Here is a 26,928-nt window from a genome sequence, read left to right as displayed (position 1 = left end):
TGCCAGTAATGGACACATACTAGGACAGGCATTCTCAACCCTAGCTGCACCTTAGAACTACTCAGGGGGCATTCAAAAATTCTGATGTCCAGATCAAACCCCATTTCAATGAAATCAGGATGTCTAGGGGGTATGTCCCAAAGAATAACATATTTTAAAGGTCCCTGAATGATTTCAGTAGGTAGACAGGTTGAGAATCCCCGTATCGGGACTAAAAAAAAAAAAAGCTCCAAAAACAATAATAGTAAAAAAACAAAACCAGTTGCCATCGAGTCAATTCTGATTCACGGCAACCCCATGTGTGTCAGAGTAGAACTGTGCTCCACAGGGCTTTCAGCAGCTGTGATCTTTCAGAAGCAGATGGTCAGGCCTTTCTTCCTAGCTGCCTCTGAGTGGACTAGAACATCCAACATTTCAGTTAGCAGCTTAGCGTGTTAACCATTTGCACCACCCAGGGGCTCCATACTGGGCCTAGTTCTCCACAAATGCAATCACTTTTTATCCTGTTTTTTCATCCTTTATGCCTTTGTGCTTATCACCCCATACTTTTCACATAAGACAGAATTTAAGGATCCTGACTCAGATCAGGTGAGCCTGGAACCAGCCCCATCATTTACCAAACAAAAAAAAAAAAAACCAAACCCAGTGCTGTCGAGTCGATTCCGACTCATAGCGACCCTATAGGAAAGAGTAGAACTGCCCCAGAGTTTCCAAGGAGCGCCTGGTGGATTCGAACTGCTGACCCTTTGGTTAGCAGCCGTAGCACTAAACCACTACGCCACCAGGGTTTCCAGTCACTTATCTGCTGTATGCAATTTGGCAAAGTGGCTAAACTTTTGGGAGCTTCACTTTCCCATCTGTAAAACGGCATAAAACAAGTCACCTCATAGGCCTGTTGTGAGGATCATTCATTTGATAACTATTTTTTGAGCATGTGCTCTGGGGACAGAAAAGAGAATGAGCTGAAAGGGAGTCTTCCCTGGTGGAGAGCACCGACCCCGGAGGAGAGGATGTCTGCGGTGTGCACGGAGCAGTCCCAGGAGCATAGCAGACACTCAGTGACAGCCACGATTACCGCTATGGTGTTATTATTGTGTTAGTATTAATATGCATCTCTCACTAGACTTAATGTTCCCCAGAGGCCAGGGCTGTCTGTCTAGTCCTCTGCTTTCTACAGAGACCAGGTATTGCCTCTATCCACAGGGCTATTCGGTCTACGGGGTGCCCTGAGTAGATCAGTAGAAAGGTGGCCTTTCTTATTTTCTGGGAGTGGGTGGGAGTTAGTCCTTGGGTGGGACAAATAGTTAACAAGCTGAGCTGCTAAAGGAAAAGTTGGAGGTTCGAGTCTACCCAGAGGCACCTCGGAGGAAAGGTCTGGCAATCTACTTCTAAAAATCAGCCTATGGGACGAAGTTCTACTCGGACACACACGGGGTCGCCATAAGCTAGAGTTGACTCCATGGCAACTGGTAGGTGAGGCTTGGAGCTAAGAAGTAGAAAGCTGGGGCCAGCTCCAGACCCTAAGGGGGTGGGGGGCCGGAAGGCCGGCTGTATCCCGGAAGGAGACGCTTTGCTCTGAGCGATCTGTGGAGGTGTAAGGTGTTGGCTCCATCGTCCTGCCCACAAGCCAAGCTGCCACAACCGCCACCAGGGGTGCACACAGAGGGTCCTTGTTAGCCCTGAAAGGGCTGTGTGTCTCCCTCACCCCAGGCTCTCCTGGACACACCTCCCCCTTTCAGCCAAAATATACACCAGGGGACACCCAGCCACACCCAGGCAACGGAAACACCCGGGACTCAGCCGTTCTCCTCCTCCGTCGTGAGGAGACGCCAGCAACCTCCAACACCCCCTGGCACTGCTGGCCTGAGTCCTGGGCCTGTAACCACGGTGACGGCGCCTTTGGATGTGGCTGTGTGGTTTTTGAAAGAGCTCTGGTAGGCAGAAGTGTTCTCCCGCGAGCAGACAATGCCCTGGGGTCCCCAGGAAGGAGACTGACATTTCCAGAAAGCCCCTCTCTTCCCTATAAACTGAACTTCCTGTCCTCCTGTGAGATCTGGCTACAGTCTGGAAAAGCTGAGCCCTCCTCAGCTCTTGGGGGGTCTCTCTTCCAAGGTGCAACAGCCCCGCCTCCCCAAGAGCACTCACATGCGGCTACTGGGTGGGATCTTGCGGCCATCTCGGAACCAGGTCACCTGCGGCTGGGGGAAGCTGGCGATGCGGGGGGCACGGATGACAGCGGCTTCTCCATGGGAAACGATCTGGAGCTTCTCGCCCTCCTCAAAGTTCCCCATGTCTGCAGGAGGGAGAGCGAGCAGGGATCAGGTGGCGGTCAGCCTCAGGCTCCTGCTTGGCGGTGGTGGCAAAGGCAGGAAAATGCAGGACAGACAGGATGCTATGGGGGAGGGGAGCATTTGGAGCTGGGCTCACCAGGCTCAGAACACCCCATCGCCACCCTGTAACCCACCCCCAGGATGTGCCCGGAGCTGGGCTCACCACACTCAGGGCATCTCATTCCCCCATCACTTATCCGCTAACCCATCACAAGGATGTGCCCAGCTTTGTGCTTTCGGCTTTTTAAAAAAAAATTTATTTATTGTGCTTTAGGTGAAAGTTTACAAATCAATTAAGTCTCTCATACAAAAAGCCATGCACGTCCCGCCGTGCACTGCCAGTGCTTTTGGCTTAAAAAAAAAAAAAAAAAAATTATTTTATTTATTGTTTGTTTTTGAAAACTTACCAGCAGAACATACACCCATTCAACAATTTCTACATGTACAATTCAGTGACATCAATTCCATTCTTCCAGTTGTGCAGCCATCCTCTCCCTCTTTTTCTGAATTGTTCCTTCCCCATTAACATACACTCACTGCCCCCTAAGGCTCCTGTGCTTTTATATCCATTGATTCATGGAAAAACCACGAAAGGTTGGTGATTATATTGCAACTGAAAAAAACTGCTCACATGAGCTTAGAGAAGCTAATTAACTTGCCCAAGGTCACACAGGTAGCAGAAGGAGCAGAGGCAGGATTTGAATGCAGACTGCAGACTCTGGAGTCAGGTGGAGCTTTTCCTCCTTCCCGGTCCTAGAGTACCGCAGGTTTAGGCCAGATTTCTATGCCCTTGGGAGGAGGGAAGGAGGTATACACAGAAGGGGGTGTGGTCTCAGGACCCAAGATACAGTGACATTCATAAATGGTGTGGAGACAGGAGATGGTTTCCCCTATGCCTCGGGCGGGGAGTGTGTGAGGTTGTGCATATGTGTGAACATAAACACCATATTGCTCTTTTTAAAACAGGCCTACCCACTTGGCAGATAACGAGGGGAAACAGTTATCCAGGCGCTGATGTTCTGTCAGACGGGGGGGAAGCAGAGAACAGAACAGGCACAGGTGGGAAACTTCTGGAGCCCGCCTGCCCACTGGGATCAAGAAACGCCTGATTCCCATAGCAGTGGCTTGAGATGGGGTGTAGGAAAGGGGTGTTCGTGCTGACCACCACGTCTCTTGAAAATGAATGCACATCTTTGTACTCAAGAGGTCCTGGGAGGCACGGGTGGTTAACACACTCGGCTGCTAACCAAACAGCTGGAGGTTTGGGTCTACCTAGAGAGGAGCCTCGAAAGAAAGGCCTGGTGATCCACTTCCGAAAAATCAGCCATTGAAAACCCTGCGGAGTACAGTTCTACTCTGACACACGTGGGGTTGCCATGAATCAGAATCGACTCAATGGCAACTGGTTTTTGCTACTCAAAGTGTGGTCTGTGGACCGTATCATGGGCACCCACCAGGTGCTGGCTAGAAATGCAGAATCTCAGGCTGCAGCCCAGATCTGCTAAATCAGAACCTGCATTTTAACAAGACCCCCAGGAAGTGTGTTCATAGTCAAGTGTGAGAAGCACTGTGTGTCCTCAAACTTAGCTGCGTGTCAGAACCACCCACGGAGTGAAAAAATGCTGATGCTGGGGCCCCACCCCCAAAGCCTCTGACTTCATTGGCATGGGTGGGGGTTGGCCTTCACAATTCCTACAGCGGTGACGTTTCAGACCCCTGACTTACAGGCCTTAACTTTCTTCCATTCCCTCCTTGTTACGGGCTGAACTGTGTCCTAATCCCTGGTCCCCATGAACGTGACCTTGTTTGGAAATAGTGTCTTTGAAGATGTTATCAGTTAAGATGAGGTCATGCTGGGATAGGATGAGTCCTAATCCCATCCGAGCGCTGTCCTCATAAAAGAGGAGAAAAGACACGCAGAGAGACAGAGGAAGGACAGCCACGCATCTACACACCAAAAGAGGCTTGGGGGTGGGGGGCTACCGGAAGCTGAGAGAGGCTAGGGAAGATCTTCCCCTAGAGCTGACAGAGAGAGCAAGGTCCTCCCCTCTGGCTGCACCTTAGAATCCCTGGAGGAGCTTCCAGTATTCCCAGAGGTGAGTCTCTGGGAGTGAGTGGGACCTAGACATCAGGTTTTTTAAAGCTGCATAAGTACTTCCAGGAGTCCCTCAGTGGCACAAACAGTTAAGCGCTTGATTACTAGCTGAAAGGTTGGCGGTTCGAACTCACCCAGAGGCACCTTGGAAGACAGCCCTGGCAATCTGCTTCTGAAAGGTACCGCCTTGAAAACCCTGTGGGGCAGTTCGACCCTGCACACTTGGGGTCTCCATGAGTTTTAACTGACTAGATGGCAACTAACAACAACAGGTGGTTTCGATGTGAGCCAAGGTTGAGAACTGCTATCTTGGCTGAAACCAGTGGTTCTTAGACTTCGGTGGGTCTCAGAATCACCTGGGGACAGGGTAAACACACAAAGGGGCTCCCACCTTTCTTTGTCCCAAGGAAAAGACCTGCCTCTGAGTTCCTGATTCACTCTCCTGAGGAATCTGCTATACCCTGAAGTTCGAGGACCACTGGGCCACACTCCTTTTCCAAGTCCTGGATTTGATTCTCTTTTTAGCCACACTGCGCCTTTGGTGGGCTCACCTAACCTGGAGATTCTGACCACCATCTCTCTGCGAACAACTCTCACAACTCCTGCTCTGGCTCCTCCTGAGCGCCAGGACCCTGTTTCCAACAGTCTGCTGAGTATTTCCACCAGGAGAGCTCTTACTCACCTCCTTGCCAAGCCCTCCTTCTTGCTTTCTTCCTTCTGTTAACGGAGCTTCCTGCCCCCAACTTGTTCCAATGACCTAGGCTCATACCCTGGAGTCTTAAGAGTCTGTAGCTGTGTGGTACTTCCCTTCCCTGTCCCCCACAAAGCCCTTCGGCTCTTCCTCTGGAATACCAATCTCATTTCCCGAGGCCCCTCTGTTCCCCCAGAGGACCAACAAATCAGCCCCATTGCCCAGGCTACACTGACTCCCTCCTTGGTCACCTACATCTGGATCCATCTTGCACGCTGATCCTGCTTCATTTTTCTGATCACGTCTCTGTCTTGCTCAGACCTTTTGGTATCTCCTCATTGCTTCAGGAAAGCCTAAACTCCCTTGCTTGGATTCAGGGACCTCCTTAACCTGACCCAAATCTACTTTTCTGTCTTTATGCCCACACCCATCTTGCTTTACCTCCTACCACCTTGGATCACTTACACCTCACTTCCCACCTCAGGGAAGTGCCTGGCCCCTCCCTGGAATGCAACCAGAACAAGCTATGATTCACCAACATGCCACGATTCAACAGCATCCTGGAGGCATCTAGGCAGTTAAGTGCCTCAAAAAAGAAAACCTGCTATTGGCATCCTTGCTCTACATTTGGTAGGTAGTATGTGTAACAGTGGAAAACCTGGTGGCGTAGTGGTTAAGTGCTAAGGCTGCTAACCAAGAGGTCAGCAGTTCAAGTCCGCCAGGCGCTCCTTGGAAACTCTATGGGGCAGTTCTACTCTGTCCTATAGGGTCGCTATGAGTCGGAATCGACTCGATGGCACTAGGTTTTTGGTTTTATGTGTAATATTTAGTGGCTTTCAAATCTCGGTTCTCTTATTTACTAGCTATAATGGGGCACAACTCGTTACCTTGTTGACCCTTCATTTCCTCTTCTGTAAAATGGATTTAAGAATAGAACCTTTCTCATAAGGTTTTAGTGAGGATTACGTAAGATCATGTGTGTATGGCAGGCGGTATCTTTCCAAAGATGGTGGCATCAATATTTATCTCCCATCCCACATGTTCTTCTTACATTGTGGTATACACTGCTCCCACTGAGAGGTGGGGTTTATATCCCTTCCCCTTCAATCTGGGGGACGTGTGACTAATCCACCAATAGAACATGCTGGAAGTGGTGTTATGTGACTTTAGAGGCCAGATCATCCAAAAGGTATAGCTTCCATTTGCCTCTCTCTTGGGACACTTGCCCTTGGAATCCAGCCATCATGTTGTGAGGAAGCCCAATCTAGCCCATGCAGACATGGAAAAGGATAACATAGAGAGGAACTGAGGTCCCTGCCAACAGCCAGCATCAACACTAGACATGTGAATGAACACATGAGAGCCCTCAACCTTCAAGTCTTCCAGCTGAGGTCTCCGTCATTGTAAAGCAGAAACCAGGCTGTCGCCACTGTGCCTTGACTGCCTGTCTGGATTACTGACTCACAGAATCTGTGAGCGTAATAAATGATTGTATCACACCATTAAGTTTTGGGGTAATTTGTTATACAGCCATAGAAACTTAAAGAGTATATAAAAGTGCTATAAAAACTGTAGCTAATATTTGCAGTACTACTCTATCGGAATTCTAAACATTTTTCACAGTTTAGTTTAAACAACACCTCCTCAGCAAAGATGACCCCAAGCCATACAAACAGAATTAAAGAACAAAGACTTGTGAAACACCTACCCTATGCCAGGTTTCTTTCTAGGTACACGTCACACGCATAATTTCATTGACTCCTTACAATAATGTGACAAGCATAATTTTAATAAGTAAATATTTACTAGCTGTTTATTAGTTTCTATTATTTGGCTTTGTCTGTAAAAACCACATCAGTAAATCACACTGGTTTCAGTTCTTAGAATAATTTTCTTTTTAAAAAAACCTTTCACGTGCTCAGAAGATATATTTAAACAATTTCAAGCAATTTCATGGTAACAGTGCTTCCTTTTCCTCTCTTGTATTATTAGCTCCATTTCTTCGGTGAGGAAATTAAGGCTCATAGAGATAAAGTGGTTTATCCAACGGTAAGCAGTTAGGCTGGGCAGGGCCAGCCTTCAAACCTGGCTTGCCCTTTGCATTTCTTCTTTGCTTCTTTCATGATGAGTCTCTCTCCTGCATTAAGATTCTTCATGTATGTTCTTTATCTCTTTCTACTAGATTGTAAGCTTCTAAAGGCAGGATATTCATGAGCAAATCCATACGAGACACCTGGTTCTCTGTAAATTCACCCAATGCCATCATTCAACAGCTCTTGTTTAAGTGCCTACTGAGGGTGGGGACAGGCTCTTTGCTAAGAACTGAAGAAAGACCTGGTCCCTGCCCTGGAGGAGCTTGTAGTCTGGTCATTGAGAAAGGTACAAGCAAACCAACCCACACACAAACATTCAATGACATACTATGACAATTGTTTGGAAGAAAGGAACTGGCTTCTTTCTATGACAGGTGGCAGCAGGGGAACCTACTTTAGATTGGGAGGTGGGGTGAAGCTTCTTGTAAGCTGAGAAGTAAATAATGAGTTGGTGTTAGATAGCTATGTGTACGGGGGTGGGGGGAGGGAGAGAGCTTGTTCTGGTCCAGAAGAAAGACAGTGTGTGAAGGCCAGGATGTGGAATGAGGGACTGGTTAGAGGAAATAAAACAAAACCAGTAGATAGAGTCATGGGTTTGTTCAGTGGATGGATACATGGATGGATTGAGAGATAAAGGGTTTGATGAGTGGAGTGATTGATGGATTTTTGGATGGTTGGATAGATAGATGCTTGGATGGATGGTTGATATATGAATGGATGGTGGATGGAGGGATGGACTGATGGAGAGGTGGAAGAACAGATGGTTAGATGAGTGTATGTATATATGTATATGGAAACCCTGGTGGTGTAGTGGTTAAGAGTTTGGCTGTTAACCAAAAGGTCAGCAGTTCGAGTCCACCAGGTACTCCCTGGAAACCCTATGGGGCAGTTCCACTCTGTCCTGTTGGGTCACTATGACTGCATGTATGTATATATGTTATGTATGTAGGGATAGAGGGATGGTGGGGTGGAGGATGGATGGATGGATTGACAGCGGTATGTATGTATATATTTATATATATATGCATATGAATGTTTGGATACTTTGGGCATATTATCAGGAGGGGTCAGTCCCTGGAGAAAAACATCACGCTTGGTAGAGGGCCAGAGAAAAAGAGGAAGACCCTCAACAAGATGGATTGACACAGTGGCTGCAACAATGGGCTCAAGCATAACAATGATTGTGAGGATGGCTCAGGACTGGGCAGTGTTTCCTTCTGTTGTACACATATGGGCTGCAACCGACTTAATGGTACCTAACAACAACAACAACAATAACATGTATGTACGTATGTATGTGTATACGGATGGATGGATGGATGAAGGGCACAGCTGGCCTTGGTCCTGGTTTTGCAGCTGACGTTCCTCCACCTTTCCATCCTACAACCTCCCCACCTACCTCTGGCTCTCAAGCCCCCGATCCCTTCCATTCTCTCCACTCCACTTCGTCAAAGGGCTTTCTGGTTTTGCTCAGAGAGCCCTCGCCTCTGTTCACTGGGGTCCAGGGCACAGCCACGGGGACATTAAACTGCAGCGGTGAGACAGAGCTCATTCAGCCAGACCCATGGAAAGGGGGGCCAAAGGAGGACAGCGGCTGGGATCCAGAATCCCCAGGAAAGCTCATTCACACTCAGGAAGAAACAGCAGACTTACTGCACTTGCTCCCAGAGGCCTATGCTTGTTAATACGCCACGGTATACCCTGCAGCACTGATCAAACTTTCCCAGCAAATCCCCCCAAGAGCAAAGAAGTGTGGGCCTGGGGGCACAGCTGGATGTGGCCTCAAAATGACTCTTACGTCTTTGTTATATCTTAAAAGGCCTCCTAAAGTATACATTCCGCTTCAGAATATGCTCCTTGGTTTTATTTATTTGTAAAACATTTTTATCATGAAACACGTCATACATACAAAAGAATAAATATAATTATATGTATAGTATAAAAAAGGCGAATAAGACAAACACTCCGGTACCCACAGTCCAGCTTAAGGAATAGAACACTGACAAAATAACGGCCCCCTCTTCCTGGTGCTTCTCTCCAGTCACATGCCCTCCCTGTCCAGAGGTAATTGCTATCCCCAGTGCCGTGACAATCATGTCATTGCTGTTCTTTTGTGCTTTATCACATAGAGATGCATCCTTAAACAATTTATGATTTATTTAGTTTGTTCCGAACCCTGTGTGCCTGGGATTATCAGGGCCATGGTGTTTCAGTGGTAGAATTCTCACCTTCCATGAGGGAGACTGGGGTTTGATTCCTCGCCAATGTAACTCGCGCACAGCCACCACCCATTTGACAGTGCAGACTTGCCTGTTGCTATCATGCTGAACAGGTGTCAGCAGCTTCCGGACTAAGACTGACTAGGAACAAAGGCCTGGTGATCTACTTCCCAAAATCAGCCACTGCAAGCCCTGTGGATCACAATGGTCCCATCCAAAACCCATCATGAGAATGGTGAAGGGCTGGGCAGTGTTTTGTTCTTTTGTGAATGGGATTGCCATGAGTCAGGGGCCAATTCAGCAGTTTACAACATATGTAGTATGTATTATGTATCTATAAACCCAACCCAGTGCCGTCGAGTCGATTCCAACTCATAATGTATCTATATTACGTTAAATATTACATAATAGATTCACTTTATTTTTCTTCATGGGTCTTATATATTATGTATCATATCATATGGAAACCATGGGCCATATTAGATACTGTGCATTTATCTATTATATAAAACCCATTGCCATCAAGTTGATTTCAGCTCATAGTGACCCTACAGGACAGAGTGGAACTGCCCCATAGGGTTTCCAAGGATCGGCTGGTGGATTTGAACTGCCGACCTTTTGGTTAGCAGCCGAGCTCATAACAACTGGGCCACCAGGGCTCCATATATTATATGTTACGTGTTATACATTATATTCACTTTATAACTTGTGTTTTCCCCACTACTCTCCTTGAGGACTGTGGTATCTTTGTTTTGTCCCCATTCGTGTCCTCACTGTCTAAAACAGTGCCCCGCCTGTAATGGATATACTGTGATTATTGTTCAATGAATGAATTAAATGTTCAGGTCAACCCGGCTCTCCAGAGAGACACGATAATGTTATCCTGCACGGCACATGGTCCCCAAATAATCTACATTCAGCGCTCACACCTCAGACTGGGGATGCAGGAAAAGGGGCTTACTGGTGGCATTTCAGGCCTCTGCCACGTGACAACAGCTTGCTCACCTGCAGTGTTGTGTGGGGGCTGCAGAGCTGCCTGGTGGAAGCGGAAGCAGGCCAGACTCCCAGAATGGAGTGTGTGGAATGTGGGCAGATTTGGGGCTGGGGTTGGGGCTTCCGCATCTGAGCCAACTGGGTGAGGGCGGGGGTGGGAGGCGGCGTCGGCCCAGGTGAGGCGACACAGAGGTGCCCACAGGATCTAGACGGCTCCCAGCCCTCCCGGCCATTCATCCCACCTGCCTCCTGTCAGAAATTTATGGTAACTTAAAAAAAAAAAAACAAAGAAGAGATTCTGGGTGGGGGGAAGACAGGAAGGGGGCTGGGAAGGGGAGAGATGTTTTATTGACTTCCCTTAATTGCTGTAATTAAAAACATGTAAAGAATCTTTTTTTAACGACTGCCATTACCATTAGCTGTTAGTACAGCTGCCTTATTAATTTCTCTTTAGAACCCGATTCACAGTCTGTTTGGGAAGTGAGTCTGGGGGTCACGACCCAGGGGTGGGGCTGCCTGACCCGGTCTCAGAAAAGGGCTCCAAAGGGCAGCAGCCATCCAGGGATCCAGGGAACCAGGTGCTTGGAGCCCCACCACCAAACCTGCCCACCCTGGGGGGCAGCCACAACCAAGGCGGGAGAGGGAGGGATTTGGGAGAAGTGGGCTGTACTGTCTCAGAACTGTGTGTGCGTGTGTGCCTGTAAGACTGACAGGTTAGCAGATGCAGGAGGTTTGTAGGGCGTAAGCCTGGGAGAGCTGCAGGGTGGGGACACCAGGATGAGATGAGTGTGGGTTGAGTGTACAAACTTTAAGGGGTCACACTCACTCTCGGGGTGGTGCAAGCACAAGGCCAGAGCCTGAGACAGCGGCACGTCCTTCATCTATGCACCTGGGTGGGCCCCTGCCCCAGAGGACAGAGAGGGGCACCTGCTCAGGTGGACAAATGAGGACAGTTGTGAATGTCCATTCTAGGACGCCTTCCCTAGTTAGCCTCCTGAGAAGGAAGCCTACCACTCCCAAACGTCCCTGTAGGCTGGGTGAGGTTTGGGTGCACTGATTCACCTTCCTCAGGCAGTCGGACAAGGGAGGTACTAATATTTGCATTCTCTTTACACAAGAGGCACAGAGAAGTGAGATAACGCGTCCAAGGGCACACTGCCAGCAAGAGGTGATTGGAACTGAGGTTCATGGCTGGATTCACGGCTACACCTTATTGGAGTCATGGCAGTGAGAGCAAAGGAAGATGGTAGAAATGCTGGCTGCAGAGCCTTGGGGATGTCCTCTAACCTCTCAGAGCCTCGGTTTTCCCACCTGGAGGTTCAGCTTGCAGGACCTGGGGGATGTCCTCTAACCTCTCAGAACCTTGGTTTCCCCACTTGGACGTGCAGCTCACAGGACCTCTCAGAGTCCTTCCTTCAGAACTGTCCTGGGAATCCATTGGGGAGGGTCACTGACACAATTGCCCTCGAGGATGGAATGTTCTGGAGGCTGCACTGTGTCTACTTAGCACAGGGGACCTGCTCCTGTTGAGGTGCGATTGTTTCGAGTTGTTTTGGGTGTGTGTTCAGCCTTTCAAGGAAGATGGGGGCGCTATTCTTCCTTTGTCTGCACCCCCTCCGCTCCCCAGGTGCCCAGCCCAGGGCTTGCATCGGGGGCAGGGTTGGCTCTGAGCTTCTTTGGGAGACGGCACCGCTCCTCCTCCTGCCTCAGAAAGCAGCTTTAACCTTATTAAATAAACATCAGCGCTGAGGTGGATTTTTGAGACCACCTTCACTTACAGATGAGGAAACTGAGGCCCAGAGAGGGGAAGAGGCCTGTCCAGAGTCTTCAACTAGTCAGTATCTCAGTCTAGGCTAAAATCCATGTTTTCTGACCCCTCCCAGCCCCACGGCATGGGGGTTTTCTAAGGCACCAGGTCATGACCGGCACACAAAGGAACCCAGAGCTCTCTGTAGGCATTTTTCTCTGCTTGCCTGCTGACAGCAGAGAAAAGTGGATTACCATCTACTCTGTGTGTTGGTGTGGGATAGCATTTATCCTAGTGGGGACACGAACCTATCTGTAAGGCCATCTGGAAGTAGAATATTACAATATGGGGTGTCCCTCTGATCAATTCGAACCCTGACCCCAGCAGGTAATCACTACCCTCCTCCCCGCATCATCGCATTTTCATTTTTCTCTTCTTGCCCTCAAGCAGCAGCGTGGTAAAGGGCCCAATTTGGAATCCCACAGTCATGAGTCCAAATCCTGCCCGATACCCCTTCGCTGTGTGACTTTGGCATGCTACAGAATCTCGCCAAGCCTTGGTTTCCTCATCTGTAACGTGAGGATAGGGGGTCCTGCTTGTAGGCTCTGATGAGGCCCACGGGGCATGGGCATGCACTATTTGGTACCCTGACATGCAGGAGTGAGTGCTGCCCTGGTTGAAAATGGTTTTGCCGGATCTCACCTTTACCTGCGCCCAGAATCCCTGGAAGGTAGGTAGGGAAGGGGGCTGGACAGTGGATTCTTCAGGTCCCGCAGTGAGAGAGAGGGTATCGGGATGAGAGGAATTTGCCAAGCAAATGAGACCAGGGTCGTGGCTTCCAGGCCAGGGAGGACTGTTCTCTCCTTCATCCTTCTTGCCACCAGGGCCAGGTGAGGCTCTGGGAAATCTTCATTAGCCTGTCAGGATCAGCTTGCTTCTCGATGGCCAGATGGGAGTTTTTAGGGCTTCCCTAACTCCCTGGCTGTAGGACCCAAAAGGCTTCAAATAGAGGTTTCTGCTTTGTAACATTATGGAAGGAGGAGCTTCAAAACTTGCAAAGCCGCACGTGGGCGGCATCAGAGGCCGGTTCTCTGTGTGGGCCGGAGGTGCGGCAGCTGGTGGTCTGGAAGGGGTTCGCCTGGTACTCCCCAACTCCATGCATCCTTCAGCCCCTCAAGGCATCCCTTGGCCTTTTGCAGGGACCTGTAACCACATTTGCACAGCTTACCAATAAGCATCACGTGTAACGTTGTGGGGACTCCATGACAAAGGTGGCTATGACTGTGTCCGGGGGGCTTCTGGAGCCCAGGGTGCCCCGTGCAGGCTTCTGGCAGTTTGGGTTTAAGAGGCAGGGGAGCAGGGTGGGGATCCCACTGTGTGTGGTGGCACAGGGGTGGCTGGGGATGTAGGATAGCGCAGGGGGTGAGCGGACGGTGCCTGGCTCACTTGCTCTGCATTCGGTCGGGACAGCAGTTGCCCAAGGCCACTCCATTCTCTGGTCTGTCCCATATAGAATGTGAGAAAAATGTAGAACAAAACTCAAATTCTTAAAAAAGCCTAGACTAACCGGACCAGTTGAGACCAGAGGATTCCCTGAGACTATTGCCCTGAGACTCTCTTTAAATCTTGAACGGAAATTATCCCCTGAGATCACCTTTCAGTGAAAGAGCGCAGTGGCACACAAGATAAAGGTTATTACCCAGAAGAATGGTGCTTCACTAAAAAACCATCCGCATGGGACCAAAAGGTCAACAATTTCTCTAAAGCGAAAGTGAGAAGATAATGGGGCAGGGAAACTAGAGTACTGGAAATGGAACACCCAGAACACAATTAAAGAGAATGCTGACCCATTGTGAAAAAGGTAACTAATGCCACTGAACAACTTGTGTGGAAATTCTCAAACGGAACCTAACTTGCGGTGTAAACTTTCACCAAAAACTCAATAAATATTATATGTAATTTTTCATCAATGACTCCCACGGATTGGGGGTGTACCCCGTGCTGGCATTGGCTGTGAGTTGGCACCTCTTACCTCAATAGATGCTCCTGGCAAGCTGAGGAGGTAGGTAGTCTTTGACACATTGGACAGATGGGAATCTGACCTGGGGTGAGCTGACCACTGCCTTCCCCCAGCCCTGCGGGACTCCACACTGGCTAAACGCAGCTCCATGGGGTCCTGTCGGCACTGACAGCCGCCTGACATCTGTCACTTTAATTCAGGGCTTTTCCGCTCTTTGGAGTAAGGGCGAGCTGCCTTCAGCGCTGATTCATGAGGTCAGTCCGTCCTCCACTTTTGATTATGCTTGTTTTCCATAATTATTATAAACACTCTCTGCCTCACTTGAGATTTTCTTTTAGCTCTTTCTCCCCCACTTCTCTCTAAGTAGCCAGCTCCCTCATGGACTTTGGCAGAGAGGGGTCCTTTGTTTTTAAATTTGAGGGCTCACTAAGGCTTTCCACACTCTCACGCCCCACAATACAATCTTAGACCCCCCCGCCAAGGATCCCAGAATGGGACTGCTCATAATTAGACCCAGTTTCTGGTGCACAGCAGGTGTTTTAGGATGGGGGGCAGGTAGGGGATATGTGAGTCACGGTAGGTGTTGACTGGTGTCTGGGGCCCCGTGCCTGAGACGCCCTTGGGGTCTCTGAAGCTGTCCACTCCTTCCTCCATCTGAGGAACCCTGCTGGGTTGGGGAGAAGGCTGCTAACCCCAGTGACTCAGTAAGGGCTCACCACTTTACCTCTGTTCAACCCTGCCCTCTCCCTTAGAGTTGGGGTGCACACCACAAGGCATCCCCGAACTTTCCCTGAAGACTGGCGGGCCCCCATGCTGTTCGTGCTCCAGGGCTGAGTCAGTCGGAGGATGGAAAAGTTGAGGACATGGGGGCCCCAGGAAGTCTCCAAACAGAGTGATTCAGGCCGGCTGTGAGGAAGACCCCAAGTGTAGGGAGGACCCCAGAGGAGGTCATCAAAACAAGAGGGGCCTCTTTTAAGAAATGAAATGGCCAGTCCCATTTAAAGAATGCTATGCCCAGAGCCAGGAAGATGTTCATGTCACTTATCAGCAGTGACCTTGGAGAACTCCCGGCTCCTCTGGGGCCTTGGTTTTATCAACTATAAAATGAAGGTACTCATCCAGACAAGTGGAAAGGCCCACCCTTAGCACCGACTGAGCAGGGCAGGCCTGGCTACAGCCCAGAGTGTGGCTGGTGGATGAGGGTCTGCAGACTTGCCCCTGGCCCCTGCCCACCCATCTGCCCACCCCGAGGCACCATGGTACTCACAGGCCACCTGGACCTCCGTTTGCCGCTGCAGCAGAGCGCCCATCCGGTTCCTCACAATGCAGCGGTAGAAGCCAGCGTGGGTGCGGTCCAGGCTGGTGATCATGTACCTGCGGGCAGAGGAGACAGCCAGTGAGCACGCCAGCAGCTGCAGGATGCAGGAGGTTGGACTGGGGTCAGGGGGTACCACCCCACCCTCTTCTGGAATGAAGAGCACCAGGGAGCTCTGAACTCTCTGGTCATGCTGTGGGGTCACAGGAAGACCCTTCTCAATACAGGATCCCTCCCAAAGGCAACAGGCCTTTGCTTAGCTGCCTGGGGAGTAGCCTGTAATTCCCCGAGGCGGGAGGCTTGTGTCTGAGCCCTTGACCTTCTCAGTGACCAGGCCTCCCGGGGCTGTCAAATCAGCTGCAGGCTGCTGTCCTCCCTGCCTGCGACTCATACCACCGAGAACGGCGGGGGGAGGGGGGAACATATTTTCTTTCTTTTTGGCCAGGTACAGGATTATGTTATAAATATTAATTGAAATTGATGGAGGTGACGGAGGAAGGGACATTGACATGTTTCCCAAAACGCAATCCATCAGTCCCTCCTTAAAATTCAGACAGCCCTGCCACAGCCCTGTGACAGGAACAGGGGAGCCTTCAGGGCAAGACGTGCAGGCTTCCTGTGGGTGTGGCTCTCAGGCCAGGATATGGGACTGGGAGGTGGCCCCCTGGAAGGCTGCTCCAGGAACGTGTGCCTGCTGCCTCAGTGAGCAACAGAGGAGGTGTGTGTGTGTGAGGGGGGGCAGGCAGCTGGAAAGCAGGCACGTTGTGGGGTGGGGTTCTCCTGGCCAGAGGCTGGGAGGCTGTGGGGTCGGTGGGAGGAGACTCTGGCAGCAAGGCCAAGTGAACGGTGGGTGCTCTTTGTTGTCAGATGCCCTCGAATCTCTTCTGACTCATAGCAACCCCATGTGACAGAGTAGAACCGCCCCATAGGGTTTTCTAGGCTGTAATCTTTACAGAAGTAGATAGCCAGGTCTTTCTCTCCAAGAGGGGCTGGTGGGTTCGAATCCCCAACCTTTTGGTTAGCGGCTGAGACCTTAACTATTTTGACCACCAGGGCCCATTGGGAAGGTGCTGGGGACCAGGGGCTAGTCCCCCTGGTACCCATATGTGAGCACCTTTCCCATCCCTCAGTAACGGTCCAGCAGGGTTCTCAGAGGCACAAGGGGCTGTGCCTAGGATGTGCCTCCCAGATCCTTGTGTGTCCTGGGTTTGCTGACTTAGTGGACGAGCTCACTGCTACCTGCCCCTAGGTGTGCCAACCCTAGGGCCCGTAACCCATTGCCGTTGAGTCAATTCTGACTGATAGCGACCCTATAGGATGGAGTAGAACTGCCCCATAGAGTTTCCAAGGAGCAGGGCAACCTAATTCCCAGGAGTTGCCAGTTGTGTTTAGAGGAGTTCCAGCGGGGGCTGTCATCACACCATCATCACCACAATGATAACAACAACAACTACCACTTTCAGGGCGCCATCTACACATCAGCCACTGTGTTAAGTACTTTTCCTGTATCTTTTCATTTCACACAGCGGTTCCCTGGCTATTGGAGATCACGGACCAGTAAAACTTAAAAAAAAAGAAGAGGATCAACAGAAGACTGTCAAATTTTTATTTTGCCAAGATCATTAAAACCAACCAACCAAAAAGGGGGAAAAAAGTGCCAGGGAGAGAAAAATAAATAGCAATGATCAGCATTTCATTTAAAAAGGACATTTCTGAGATCACGAAAAGGAAACAGTGCTTCGGCATCAAGGCAATTTTAATACATTTTTAACTCTTATTTATGACCAGCCACTATGTTATCTCCACTGTCCTCATCATATATGGACAGGCAAGAATGTTGTCATGGGTCACCATTTGAGAGTTTTCGATTTAATCTGCACACTAACTCTATGGAGGTCCCTGGGTAGCACAGCTGGCACTCAAATCTTTACCAAAAGGTTGGCGGTTCAAACCCACCCAAAGGCTCCTTAGAAGAAAGGTTTGGCGATCCACTTCCGTAAAGATTACAGCCAAGAACACCATGGAGCAGTTCCACTCTGTAACCCACAGGGTTGCCATGAGTCGGGATCTACTCAACCGTACTAGGTTTGGTTATAACCCTACGGAGTTGGTACTTTCACTAGAATCCCTATTTTGGAGGTGAGGAAACTGAGGTTCAGAAATATCTCGCCACTTGACCTGAGGTCTTACACATAGTAAGAGGCACAGCCAAGGACCCCACACAGCCTTTCTGTCCCTAAGCCCAGCTGTTAAGCAGTTCAGCCCTGAGATCAGACCCCAAAGGGCCTTGCTGCCCCTCTAGGACTGTGCTCTCCCCAGACTCAAGGTGGGTGCGAGCTGAGTCTGCACAGCATTTTCCAGAATTGTCTGGCTGCCTGAGGCCCTTATCTCTGCCACCGGCTGCAGTTCTTATCTGTCTGGTGCAACTGTGCGGAGAGTGGAGATGGCGAGATAGCAGGCAACCAAGCTCTGGAAATTTCCATCCTCTCAATCCGTCCCTCAACCCTGTCACCAGCGGCCTCTCTCGCCTGCGCCCTCCCCATCTCTCCCAGGAAGGTCAGCTCTGGGGAAATGGTTTGAGTCTCAAAAGCAGTGTGCTGACCAGACAGGGAGGTGAAAGAGGTGATGGGCTAGAGACTCTCTACTCTTGGAAACGGAATCTGATATTAAAAAGCACCAAGGAGAGAAAATGAATAGAAATGGCCGATAAACTCATGAAAAGATGGCTCAGCCTCTATCACAATGAAAGAAATTCTGATCGAAACAACGTCAAGGCTAATATTCCTGTATCAGACTGCCAGAGATTTACAGGTGTGATGGTCCCCAGGGATGGCAAGGGTGAAGGGGAAGGGAAGGCGTACTCTGGGGTCTGTGGGTAGAGGTATAAATTGGTCCAGTCTTTGGGGCAGAATCTATCAAGATTAAAATATGCACGCCCTTTGACACAGAGGTGGCATTCCTGGGAGCTGGCCTTTTGGATAGGCTTGCAAAAATGTAACAAAAAATATGCACAAGGATGTTCACTGTAGCATTGCTTGTACTAGCAGAAACAGAGAGACACTGGAAGCAACTTAAATGTCCATCAAAATGGAACTGGATCAATAAACGATGCTGCAGCCACAGAAGGCAGGAGGAACACGTGTAAGGGCTGAAAGGAAGCTCTCTGAGATACACAGAGAAGTTAAAGCTAGGGTGGGGGTTATATGAATAAAAAACAGGAGGCAGCAAAAGGCTAAACTACATCACAGCTGACTGTTATGGGCAAGAACGGTAATGCATTCTTGTAATAGAACTACCCCATAAGGGTTTCCAAAGAGCTGGTGGATTCGAACTGCTGATCTTTTTGTTGGCAGCCTGAGCTCTTAACCGCTGCACCACCAGAGCTCCAGTGTTGTTGCCAAGCTGCTAGAGTTGGCCCCCGACTCACAGCAACCCCACACACAACAAAAGTAAATGTCTGGTCCTGCTCCAGCCCCATGATAGGTTGTGGATTGGACTGTTGTGATCCATAGGGTTTTCATTGGCTGAATTTCAGAAATAGATTGCCAGGGCTTTCTTCCTAGTCTATCTTAGCCTGGAAGCTCTGCTGAAACCCATTCAGCATCATAGCAACATGCAGTCGCTTCTTATTGATACAGGCTACAAACTCTTAGTTTAATGTATAGGACCATGCCAATTGACCCAATGAAGATAATGAGTTTGTTGCAAAAGAAAAAAAAAAAAGGTCAAGGAATGGTGTGAATGGTATGATACCATTTGGGTAAACTGAAATTGAAAATAATACACACACACACATATACATAGTGGTATGTGCATCAAAGTTTTTGGAGACTGATACTCAAGAACGCTTTATGTCCCTTCTGGGAGAAGTATCAGATGTGGGGAGGGAGGGAAAGTTTTACTTTTCGATTTTATGTCTTCCTATGCCATTAGAATTTTCTTTATCGTATGCATATATTGCTTTTATTTTAAAAATGAAATAAAAAATGCACTTTGTGCATAGAATTTAACTATAAATTATAAAAAAGACACCCAGGACTCGTTGTTCCTGGATTTGTTTGCTGATGTCAGGTGAAATTTAAGCTTTAATAAATGCAGATTTCTGCAGAAGACTCCATTTCCGACAGCCAGGAAACCCCCAGGCCCACCATGGTGGTTCCAGACTTCCCTGGTCCTGCTCTGTGGTTGTGGTTGGGATGCAGCCCCTCTCTTGCTCCTCCTGCCTCCCTCTCCCTGGGCGTCTTTCTCTGATATTCCCCTCCTGGGAGACCTATTTCTAGCTTGCAGGCAACATTATTTAAAGTAACAGGTCCTCCCACTGCCTTTCCTACTAGGGAAACCCGCTTCGCTCCACCCAAATTGCAGCTCTCCTGGCCTCCCAGGCAGTAGAGAGGCAGTTGCCCAGCATCTCCTTTGCAAATCCAGTGCTGTAAGCTTCCTTGATGATGGCAATAACTGCTCTCATTATCCCTCAGAGCTCTCGCCTGGGCCAGCAGGAAATGTTCAGCAACCCCACCCACCTGTGGCTGCCAGTCTGGCTGGGAACTGGATGGGCCGGCCCAGTCCAGGCTCTCCAGGCAGGGGCATGGATGAAATGGGTTCTGGAGGACGGCCTCATGTCTGATCCATCCAAGACGGAGTATGGTGTTGGAGAAAGCGTGGGGCTTCCCAGTCAGGAAGACCTAGGCTTGGCTTTCACTTCTGTTCTTTCTTAGGTGTGTGGCCTGGGCAAGTTAGGGAGCTTTCTCAAGCCTCAGTTTTCCTATCTGTAAAATGAGGACAGTACTGCCCATCCTTAATGTGAGGACTACAAGAGGCTCCTGCTCCGCATGCCTAGCCCAGGGCAGGTATAGGTGCTGCACAAGGAGGGAGCAGGTGTATATGCCATTGGCAGGAGTGCAAGGTATTGTGGTGAGGGGGGAGGTGCCATGTGAAGAAGGTGTTCAGAGAGGAGGAGCAGGCGGGCCTGGCAGGAGAAAGTAGGGAACCATGTTACATCATCCAGGGAGCACAGATTTCCTTTCCTGGCAAGTTCCTAGGCTTGTCCACAGATGTGAACCCCGACTGGCCCCAGCACCAGTGAAGGAGCTGCCACACCCTCTTGGTCACCTGATGCTTCTCGCCTGTAGAGGGGTTGAACTTCAGTCCCTCAGCTGCCAGCAGAGACAGTGTCCTCTTGTCCTCCCTCCTCAGGGACAGGGGAGTGGCAAGTAAATAACAAGTTCTCATTCCTCTTAGCCTCTTGACACTCAGTGGTCCTCTCCTCGCCAGCCTGATTTCCCAACATTTTGATCACCTTCCAATTCCATCCTCAGGGGGAGAGGCCTCAGCCTACAGGGAGGGTGGCTCAGCATCAGCCTCTTCCTGGTTGACTTGCAACTCATTTTTGATCCAATAGAGAAGAGACACAAAGGTGTGACCTCTAGGGGCTGGTGGACACCTGGATTCACCCACATCCATCCAAGTATTCATCCATCCAGCCAGCCAGCTAGCCAGCCAGCCACCTATCCATCCATCTAAGCTATCTAGCTATCATCTATTTATCTATCAATCATAACTATCTATCAATCAATCGATCTAAATATCTATCATCTATCTATCCATAACGGGAAATATAGTCACATGATTCCAAAATCAATGAATAAAAAAAAGGTATGCAGTGAAAGTCTCTCCCTCCCCTGTCTCCTGCTGCTCCATCATCATGGCCCCCAACACACACATACTGAGAAAACCAGTGTTACTAGTTTCTCAAGTATATTTTCAGAGTTCTTTTATGTAAATGCAAGCAAATGCAAATTTATAATCCCTGCCCTTTTTTTTTTAAACATGAGCCATGGCCTTCTGTCTGTGCTGTTCTGCTCCTTGCTTTGTGCATGTAACAGTGTATCCTGGAGATCTTTTCCCAGCTACATATAGCTTCCTTGTCCTTTATGACAGCTGCAGAGTATCGAGGAAGGTTTTTGATGGAGGAGGCTTGGCTTTCTCCCAGTAAGATGGTCAAGGGAGTAGGCGAAGAGAGGATCTTAGAGGCAGAACTTGGGGCAGGGCAGAAAGAGAAGGCAAACGAAGACCCACCAACAATCCACACCCCGTTCTCTTTACCCTGTCACAGGTTGTCCCGATGTTAACTGGGCAGGACCCGTCAGCTCAGCCTACCCCCTGCCCCAGATGAAGAGATGGGCTCGGGGCACAGGGTCCACGATGATGACAGCGGGAAGAACCAAGACAGATAATTGGACTTCTGGAGACAAGAGACGAGCAGGGAAGAAAATAACTGCCTAACAAACAGGGCATCTTCCCCAGCATGCCGGGGAAGCATACAATGCCCTTTCCGGTTCAAGTCCTTGAGTGTCACAGTTGATATTTAAAATGATTCTTACTCACATTAAATAAGATATTTCAATTCCACAAAGCTGTCAGGAGCTGATGCGGACACCAGAAATAATAGGCATGCTCTCCTTGTATTGTCCTCGTTAATAAATCAGACGCCTGGGGATACACGTGGTGATGCTCACATGCAGAAAGGGTGTGTGCGTGTGCACACACTCACATATGCAGCACACACACATGCTTGTGCACATGCGTGCACACTTAGGCACACACATACATGCTTGTGCACACACGCATATTCCAGCACACTCATGTACACACACAGGTGCACACACGACTGTATGCACGCACACACGTGCACACAGGCACATGTGCACACTCATGCACACAGTTGTACCCAGGCACACTAATGAACACACACGGGTGCACACGTGCGCACATTTGTGCATACACATGCACATGCGCACATATGCACACACAGGCACACTGGTGCACACATGTGTCCACTCAAGTGCACACACACCCCCACCCCGTGTCCTCACACACACACATGCACACACACCTGTGCACACAGGTAAAACCATCCAGAGAGACCATACATCACAGACACTGCCATCCAAGGGCACACAGGGCTCACATGTGTCCATCCATGTCCACCCTGCCCAGACCCTTCCCCACTCCCCCTCACACTTAGGGCACAGACACAGGTACTCTAGGGCTCCTCATCAGATGTGCTCGAGAGAGGCCGGTGTGCACACACAGACACACTCTTCCACCCGAGCCACACTGTCTAGCCCAGGTGCCCTCTGCGGCATAGGTTTCTGAGACACTGGCCTAGGGCAGTCCCAGGGGTTTCTTTCTCTGGAGGCCTGCGTGTGTGTGGTGGGGGAGGCTGTACAAGGAAGGACTGGATAGAAATGAGGTTTGGGGAAGCAGAGCTCTGTGGCCTGCCCTTTCCCCTCCCCTGTGGGATGTGAAGTGAACCCTGGGATCCCTCTCTTGGCCAGCAAGAGGCACCTGTAGGGAAACAGGTCCAGGTGCTAACAGAAATCTCAGTTCACAGATGAGAATACCGAGGCTCAGAGATGTTAAATAACTTGCCCAGGTCAGCTAACAAGTATGTAGTAGGAGCTGAGTCGGAATCGATTGGACAGCAACGGGTTTGGTTTTGCTTTTGGAGGAGCCCTGGTGAGACCTGGTGGCGCAGTGGTTAAACACTCAGCTGCTAAGCGAAATGTCAGCTGTTGAAACCCACCAGCTCCTCTGCAGGAGAAAGATGTGGCAGTCTGCTTCGGTAAAGATTCACAGCCTTGGAAACCCTACGAGGCAGCTCTACTCTGTCCCACAGGGTCGCTATGAGTTGGAATCGACTTGACAGCAATGGGTTTAGTTTGGGTTTATGTTGGGATAGTCTAGTACGCAGAGAAGATAAACCCCAACTGGATTTGTACTCAATAGCTCGGGTCTCTCATTCTCCTGGGGTTTGCATTGACAAAGGGCAGTTTCAACTGTCTGACCCCCTTCCCTTAGACGTAGACAGATTGTTGGTGATGGAGGGAAATACAGATACTTCTGAGCTGGGCCTAAGAATTTGATTTGGGCACATTAAAGAACACTGCTGTTAAGCACTGGCCAGTCTGGGAAGAGCGGAGACCCGAGAAAGAGTTCTATTGCTTAGGGAAATCCTTTCGTGGGTCTTTTGATGGTGAGAGGGAAGGCTTGCGTGTAGGAGGGGTCGAGACAAACAGGGCTGAACTGTTCTGTATGGTAAAGTCACTGGGATGTTGAGGTTTCTCTCTGGAGGGGGGAATATGGGGAGGGAGGGAGAGACAGAGAGAAGCTCTCTGCCCAGGAAATAGACGGAGACCAGGAGAACTTGGGGACAGGCTGCCTGGGAGGGAGGTGATGTCAGGAGGATACACCCTGTGGTGACGACCCACAGCGCGCAATTCCGGAGCAGTGATTTCTGTCCTTCTATTTTAGGCTCTCTCCATCCTGTGTGCCGTAATTCCCCTCCCACATCTTAGTTAGAGTCTGCGACAGGCACACGTGGCTTCTGCTAACGGTGCTTTGGGGAAGGAGGGAGGGGATGCTGCGCCTTGGCTGGGGAGGGGGTGCGGTGCGGGGAAGCAGCGGGCTCAGGAGGGGAGGGGCTGAGAAAGGATGGACCGTCCCCTCTGATTCTGGAGCAGGGGACCAGTGAGAGTGGCAGGTGATCCCAGGAGAGGTGAGCACTGTCCTTGGAATCCTTGGAAAGCTGGGGACAGCCCTGGGCTTGTCCCTGCACAGAGGGTGGACATGTGGATAGTAAAGGACACAGTGGCCCTTGGAGGCAGGAGGACTTGGGTGTAGTAGGTCCCCCACTGCCTGGAGGAGCAGGCTGAAAGGGTGGTAACCACAGGACACAGACAGGGAGGGACATAGGACTCTAACTATGGCATATGGCAGAAAAGTGACACTGGATAGAGAACGGCAGATCTATCCACTCATCCATTCATACCTTTAACTCATGCCCTCAAGCACATAGAGAATCGCATGGAACTTTCAGAGTGTCGAGTCCACCCTCTCACTGTACAGGTGCAGCAGTAGCCAGGACTTGCAGGTATATGGAGCACCTGCAGCAGGCAGGGAACAGCTGGGCACCAGGGGTCAGTGAAGACCCCACCTCCAGCGTGTGAAAGCACCACAGGGCTCCTTCCTTCATCCTCTAGCTTCACCAAATTTCTGGCAGTTTCCAATGAAACCAAGCTGCCCCTCACCTCTCCACCTCTCCCCTGAGCCCACAGGGTCCCTCTCTGCTCTCTACTAAAATGTCTCCCCCGGGGCTCTCTCATTGATCAAAATTGACTTTAATGTCTTGTTTATTTGCATGTCTGCCCGAGGCGAGGTCTGGTGCATTCTCCCATCCCCACCCCCAACCCCACCCCCACCCCCGAGCACACACATCACTCCCAGAACATAGTAAGTGCTCAGACAACATTTTCTGGACCAGTGAATTAAATGGCCAATGTGGAAGCCAAACAATGGTCCCCAAAGGCGTCCACGTTCTAATCCCTGGGGCTGTGCACCTGTTACTCCACAGGCTAAAAGTAGTTTTGCAGTCGTGAGTCGGTAAAGGATCTGGAGATGGGGAGATTATCCTGAATTACTCCAGTGGCCTAATGTAATTACAAGGGTCCCTATAAGAGAGAGCCCGGACGGTGAGAGATGGAGAAGGAGATGTGACGACAGAAGCAGAGTCATGCGGGGCCACAAGCCAAGGCATGCAGGCGGCCTTTGGAGGCTAGAAAAGGCAAGGAACAGATTCTCCCCTAGAGTCTCCAGAAGGCACACAGCCCTGATGACACCTAGATGTTAGACTTCTGACTTCCAAAACTGGACCAAGAATAAATAATGATGATGATGATATTATTATTATAAGTAATAATAATACTATTATAAATAATAATGAAGAGAATAAATTTGTGCTGTTTTAAGCCAGTTAGTTTGTAGTAATTTGTTATAACAGCAATAGGAAATGAATACAGCCAGGTGTACTTCAGATTAGGAGCACTGGTCGTGAAGCAGTTAAAATGCTCGGCTGCTAATCGAAAGGTCAGTAGTTTGAACCCATCAGTCGCTCTGTGGGAGCAAGATGAGGCAGTCTGCTTCTGTAAAGATTTACAGCCTTGGAAATCCTATGGGGCAGTTCTACTCTGTCCTATAAGGTCGCTATGAGTCAGAATCGACTTGATGATGGCAATGGGTCAAGGAACTCCAGGTTGGGGATGGGGCCAGGGCCAGGCAATCTCTCTGACAAGGTGGAAGGGGTGAGGGGACGGGGTGAGGGCAGATGGCATCCACCCTCTGCAGATCCTGAAGAACCAGGCGGCTGTGAGGCTGACAGGATAGATGCGGGCCTGCCTGAAGGCCCTGCTCAGAAGAGATGACACCTGCCGGCTTCCGGGCCCACCTTTTGCTGGGTGATCTGCCTCTGCCCCCGCCCTAGCCTCCCTGCCCCGAGTGTGGCCCTGAGCCCCACTCGGGCAGGGGAACCTAGCGCCCCCACTGATCCTGGTCCTGTGGTCAGTGAGCACTGCAGTGGTGTTGTCACTGAGCTGGAGCCCGCTAGCACCAGGACAGCCCCCGGCTCGGGGTTAGCCAAAGTAGAGTGTCTGTCAGCCCTGTGACTTTCTGGGCCAATTAACCACTGTCACTGAGCAAGGACAAGGACTTCATTAAGCTGTTATCTGTCAGCCTGCAGATTCCTGTGGAGATCTGGCTGGGCCAGAAACAGATAGGGGAGGAAGGAGGCCTGGGAGGGAGCTGAGTGGGCGGGGGAGATGAGGGTCGGTGGAGACTAGGGGGCAAGGCAGCCACCCAGCATGGTGGGACTGTCCCTGCCTGGGAAAGCAGCAAGGGTCTTCTCCCTGGTTACAACAATGGCACGAGCATCAGGTCCTGAGCGAGACACCTGGCATGCGCCGTCTGGTTTCAGCCTCTCATTTGGAACTGGGTAGGGGATAGTCCTACCCCATTTTGTAGGTCCTGGGCTCAGCATGGTTGAGGGCACTGCCCAAGGTCACCCAGCTTGGAGGCAGTGAAGTGAGACTGGATTCCAGGCCCACCTGCCTCTAAATGCGTCTGTACCGCGGCCTGACCTGTCAGGGGCCTCTGCTTGTGGGCTCTGCTGTCCCCAGCCCAGACAGCAAGTCCTCAGGGGCCTGCCCAGACCCGCCCTGACCCAGGAACTGTGTCTGCATCCCTGAGGGACCCGCCACTGCCTCGTCGCATAAGCTCTGGGATCACTTTGTAGAGTGCAAAGTGACACAGATGTAACATCTCATTACTGGAAGCAGAAAGGAAAGAAGAGACAGGGGAGGTACAACCAGCCCAGGGTGCAAGGAGTTAACACTCAAAGAGGTTTCAGTTTGGATTAAAAAAAGATGACCGGGAAAGCAGCAGAAATCCTGAGGTTTGAGGGGGTGGCGTGGTTATTGTTTTAAAAAAAGAAAGAAGAGAAATGCAAGATGAGAAGTGCTTCTCCTCTCGCTTGGCTGACAATTAGGCCCTGGAATTTTCTCCCGTTGCTTGCTTCCAGCTTCTTCCCATTCAG

At 50.2% G+C, this 26,928-nt stretch overlaps 1 protein-coding gene across 2 annotated transcripts in view; it reads right to left on the bottom strand.

Annotated features, from left to right (window-relative positions):
• Positions 1–26,928, bottom strand: part of SDK2 (sidekick cell adhesion molecule 2) — a 309,774-nt gene that overhangs the window by 116,422 nt on the left and 166,424 nt on the right. For both annotated transcript variants that reach the window (XM_064270812.1, XM_064270813.1), the window contains exons 3-4: positions 15,456–15,562; positions 2,146–2,293 (exon numbers count right to left, since the gene is read on the bottom strand). In XM_064270812.1, the coding sequence (XP_064126882.1) occupies positions 2,146–2,293; positions 15,456–15,562 (255 nt within the window). The remainder of the gene's footprint in view (positions 1–2,145; positions 2,294–15,455; positions 15,563–26,928) is intronic.

This window comes from Loxodonta africana, chromosome 18, assembly GCF_030014295.1.
Source record: "Loxodonta africana isolate mLoxAfr1 chromosome 18, mLoxAfr1.hap2, whole genome shotgun sequence".
In the NCBI taxonomy this organism is placed as follows: Eukaryota; Metazoa; Chordata; class Mammalia; order Proboscidea; family Elephantidae; genus Loxodonta; species Loxodonta africana.
Note: the sequence above shows the minus strand (reverse complement) of the source record. Positions and strands in the feature narration are given on the sequence as shown.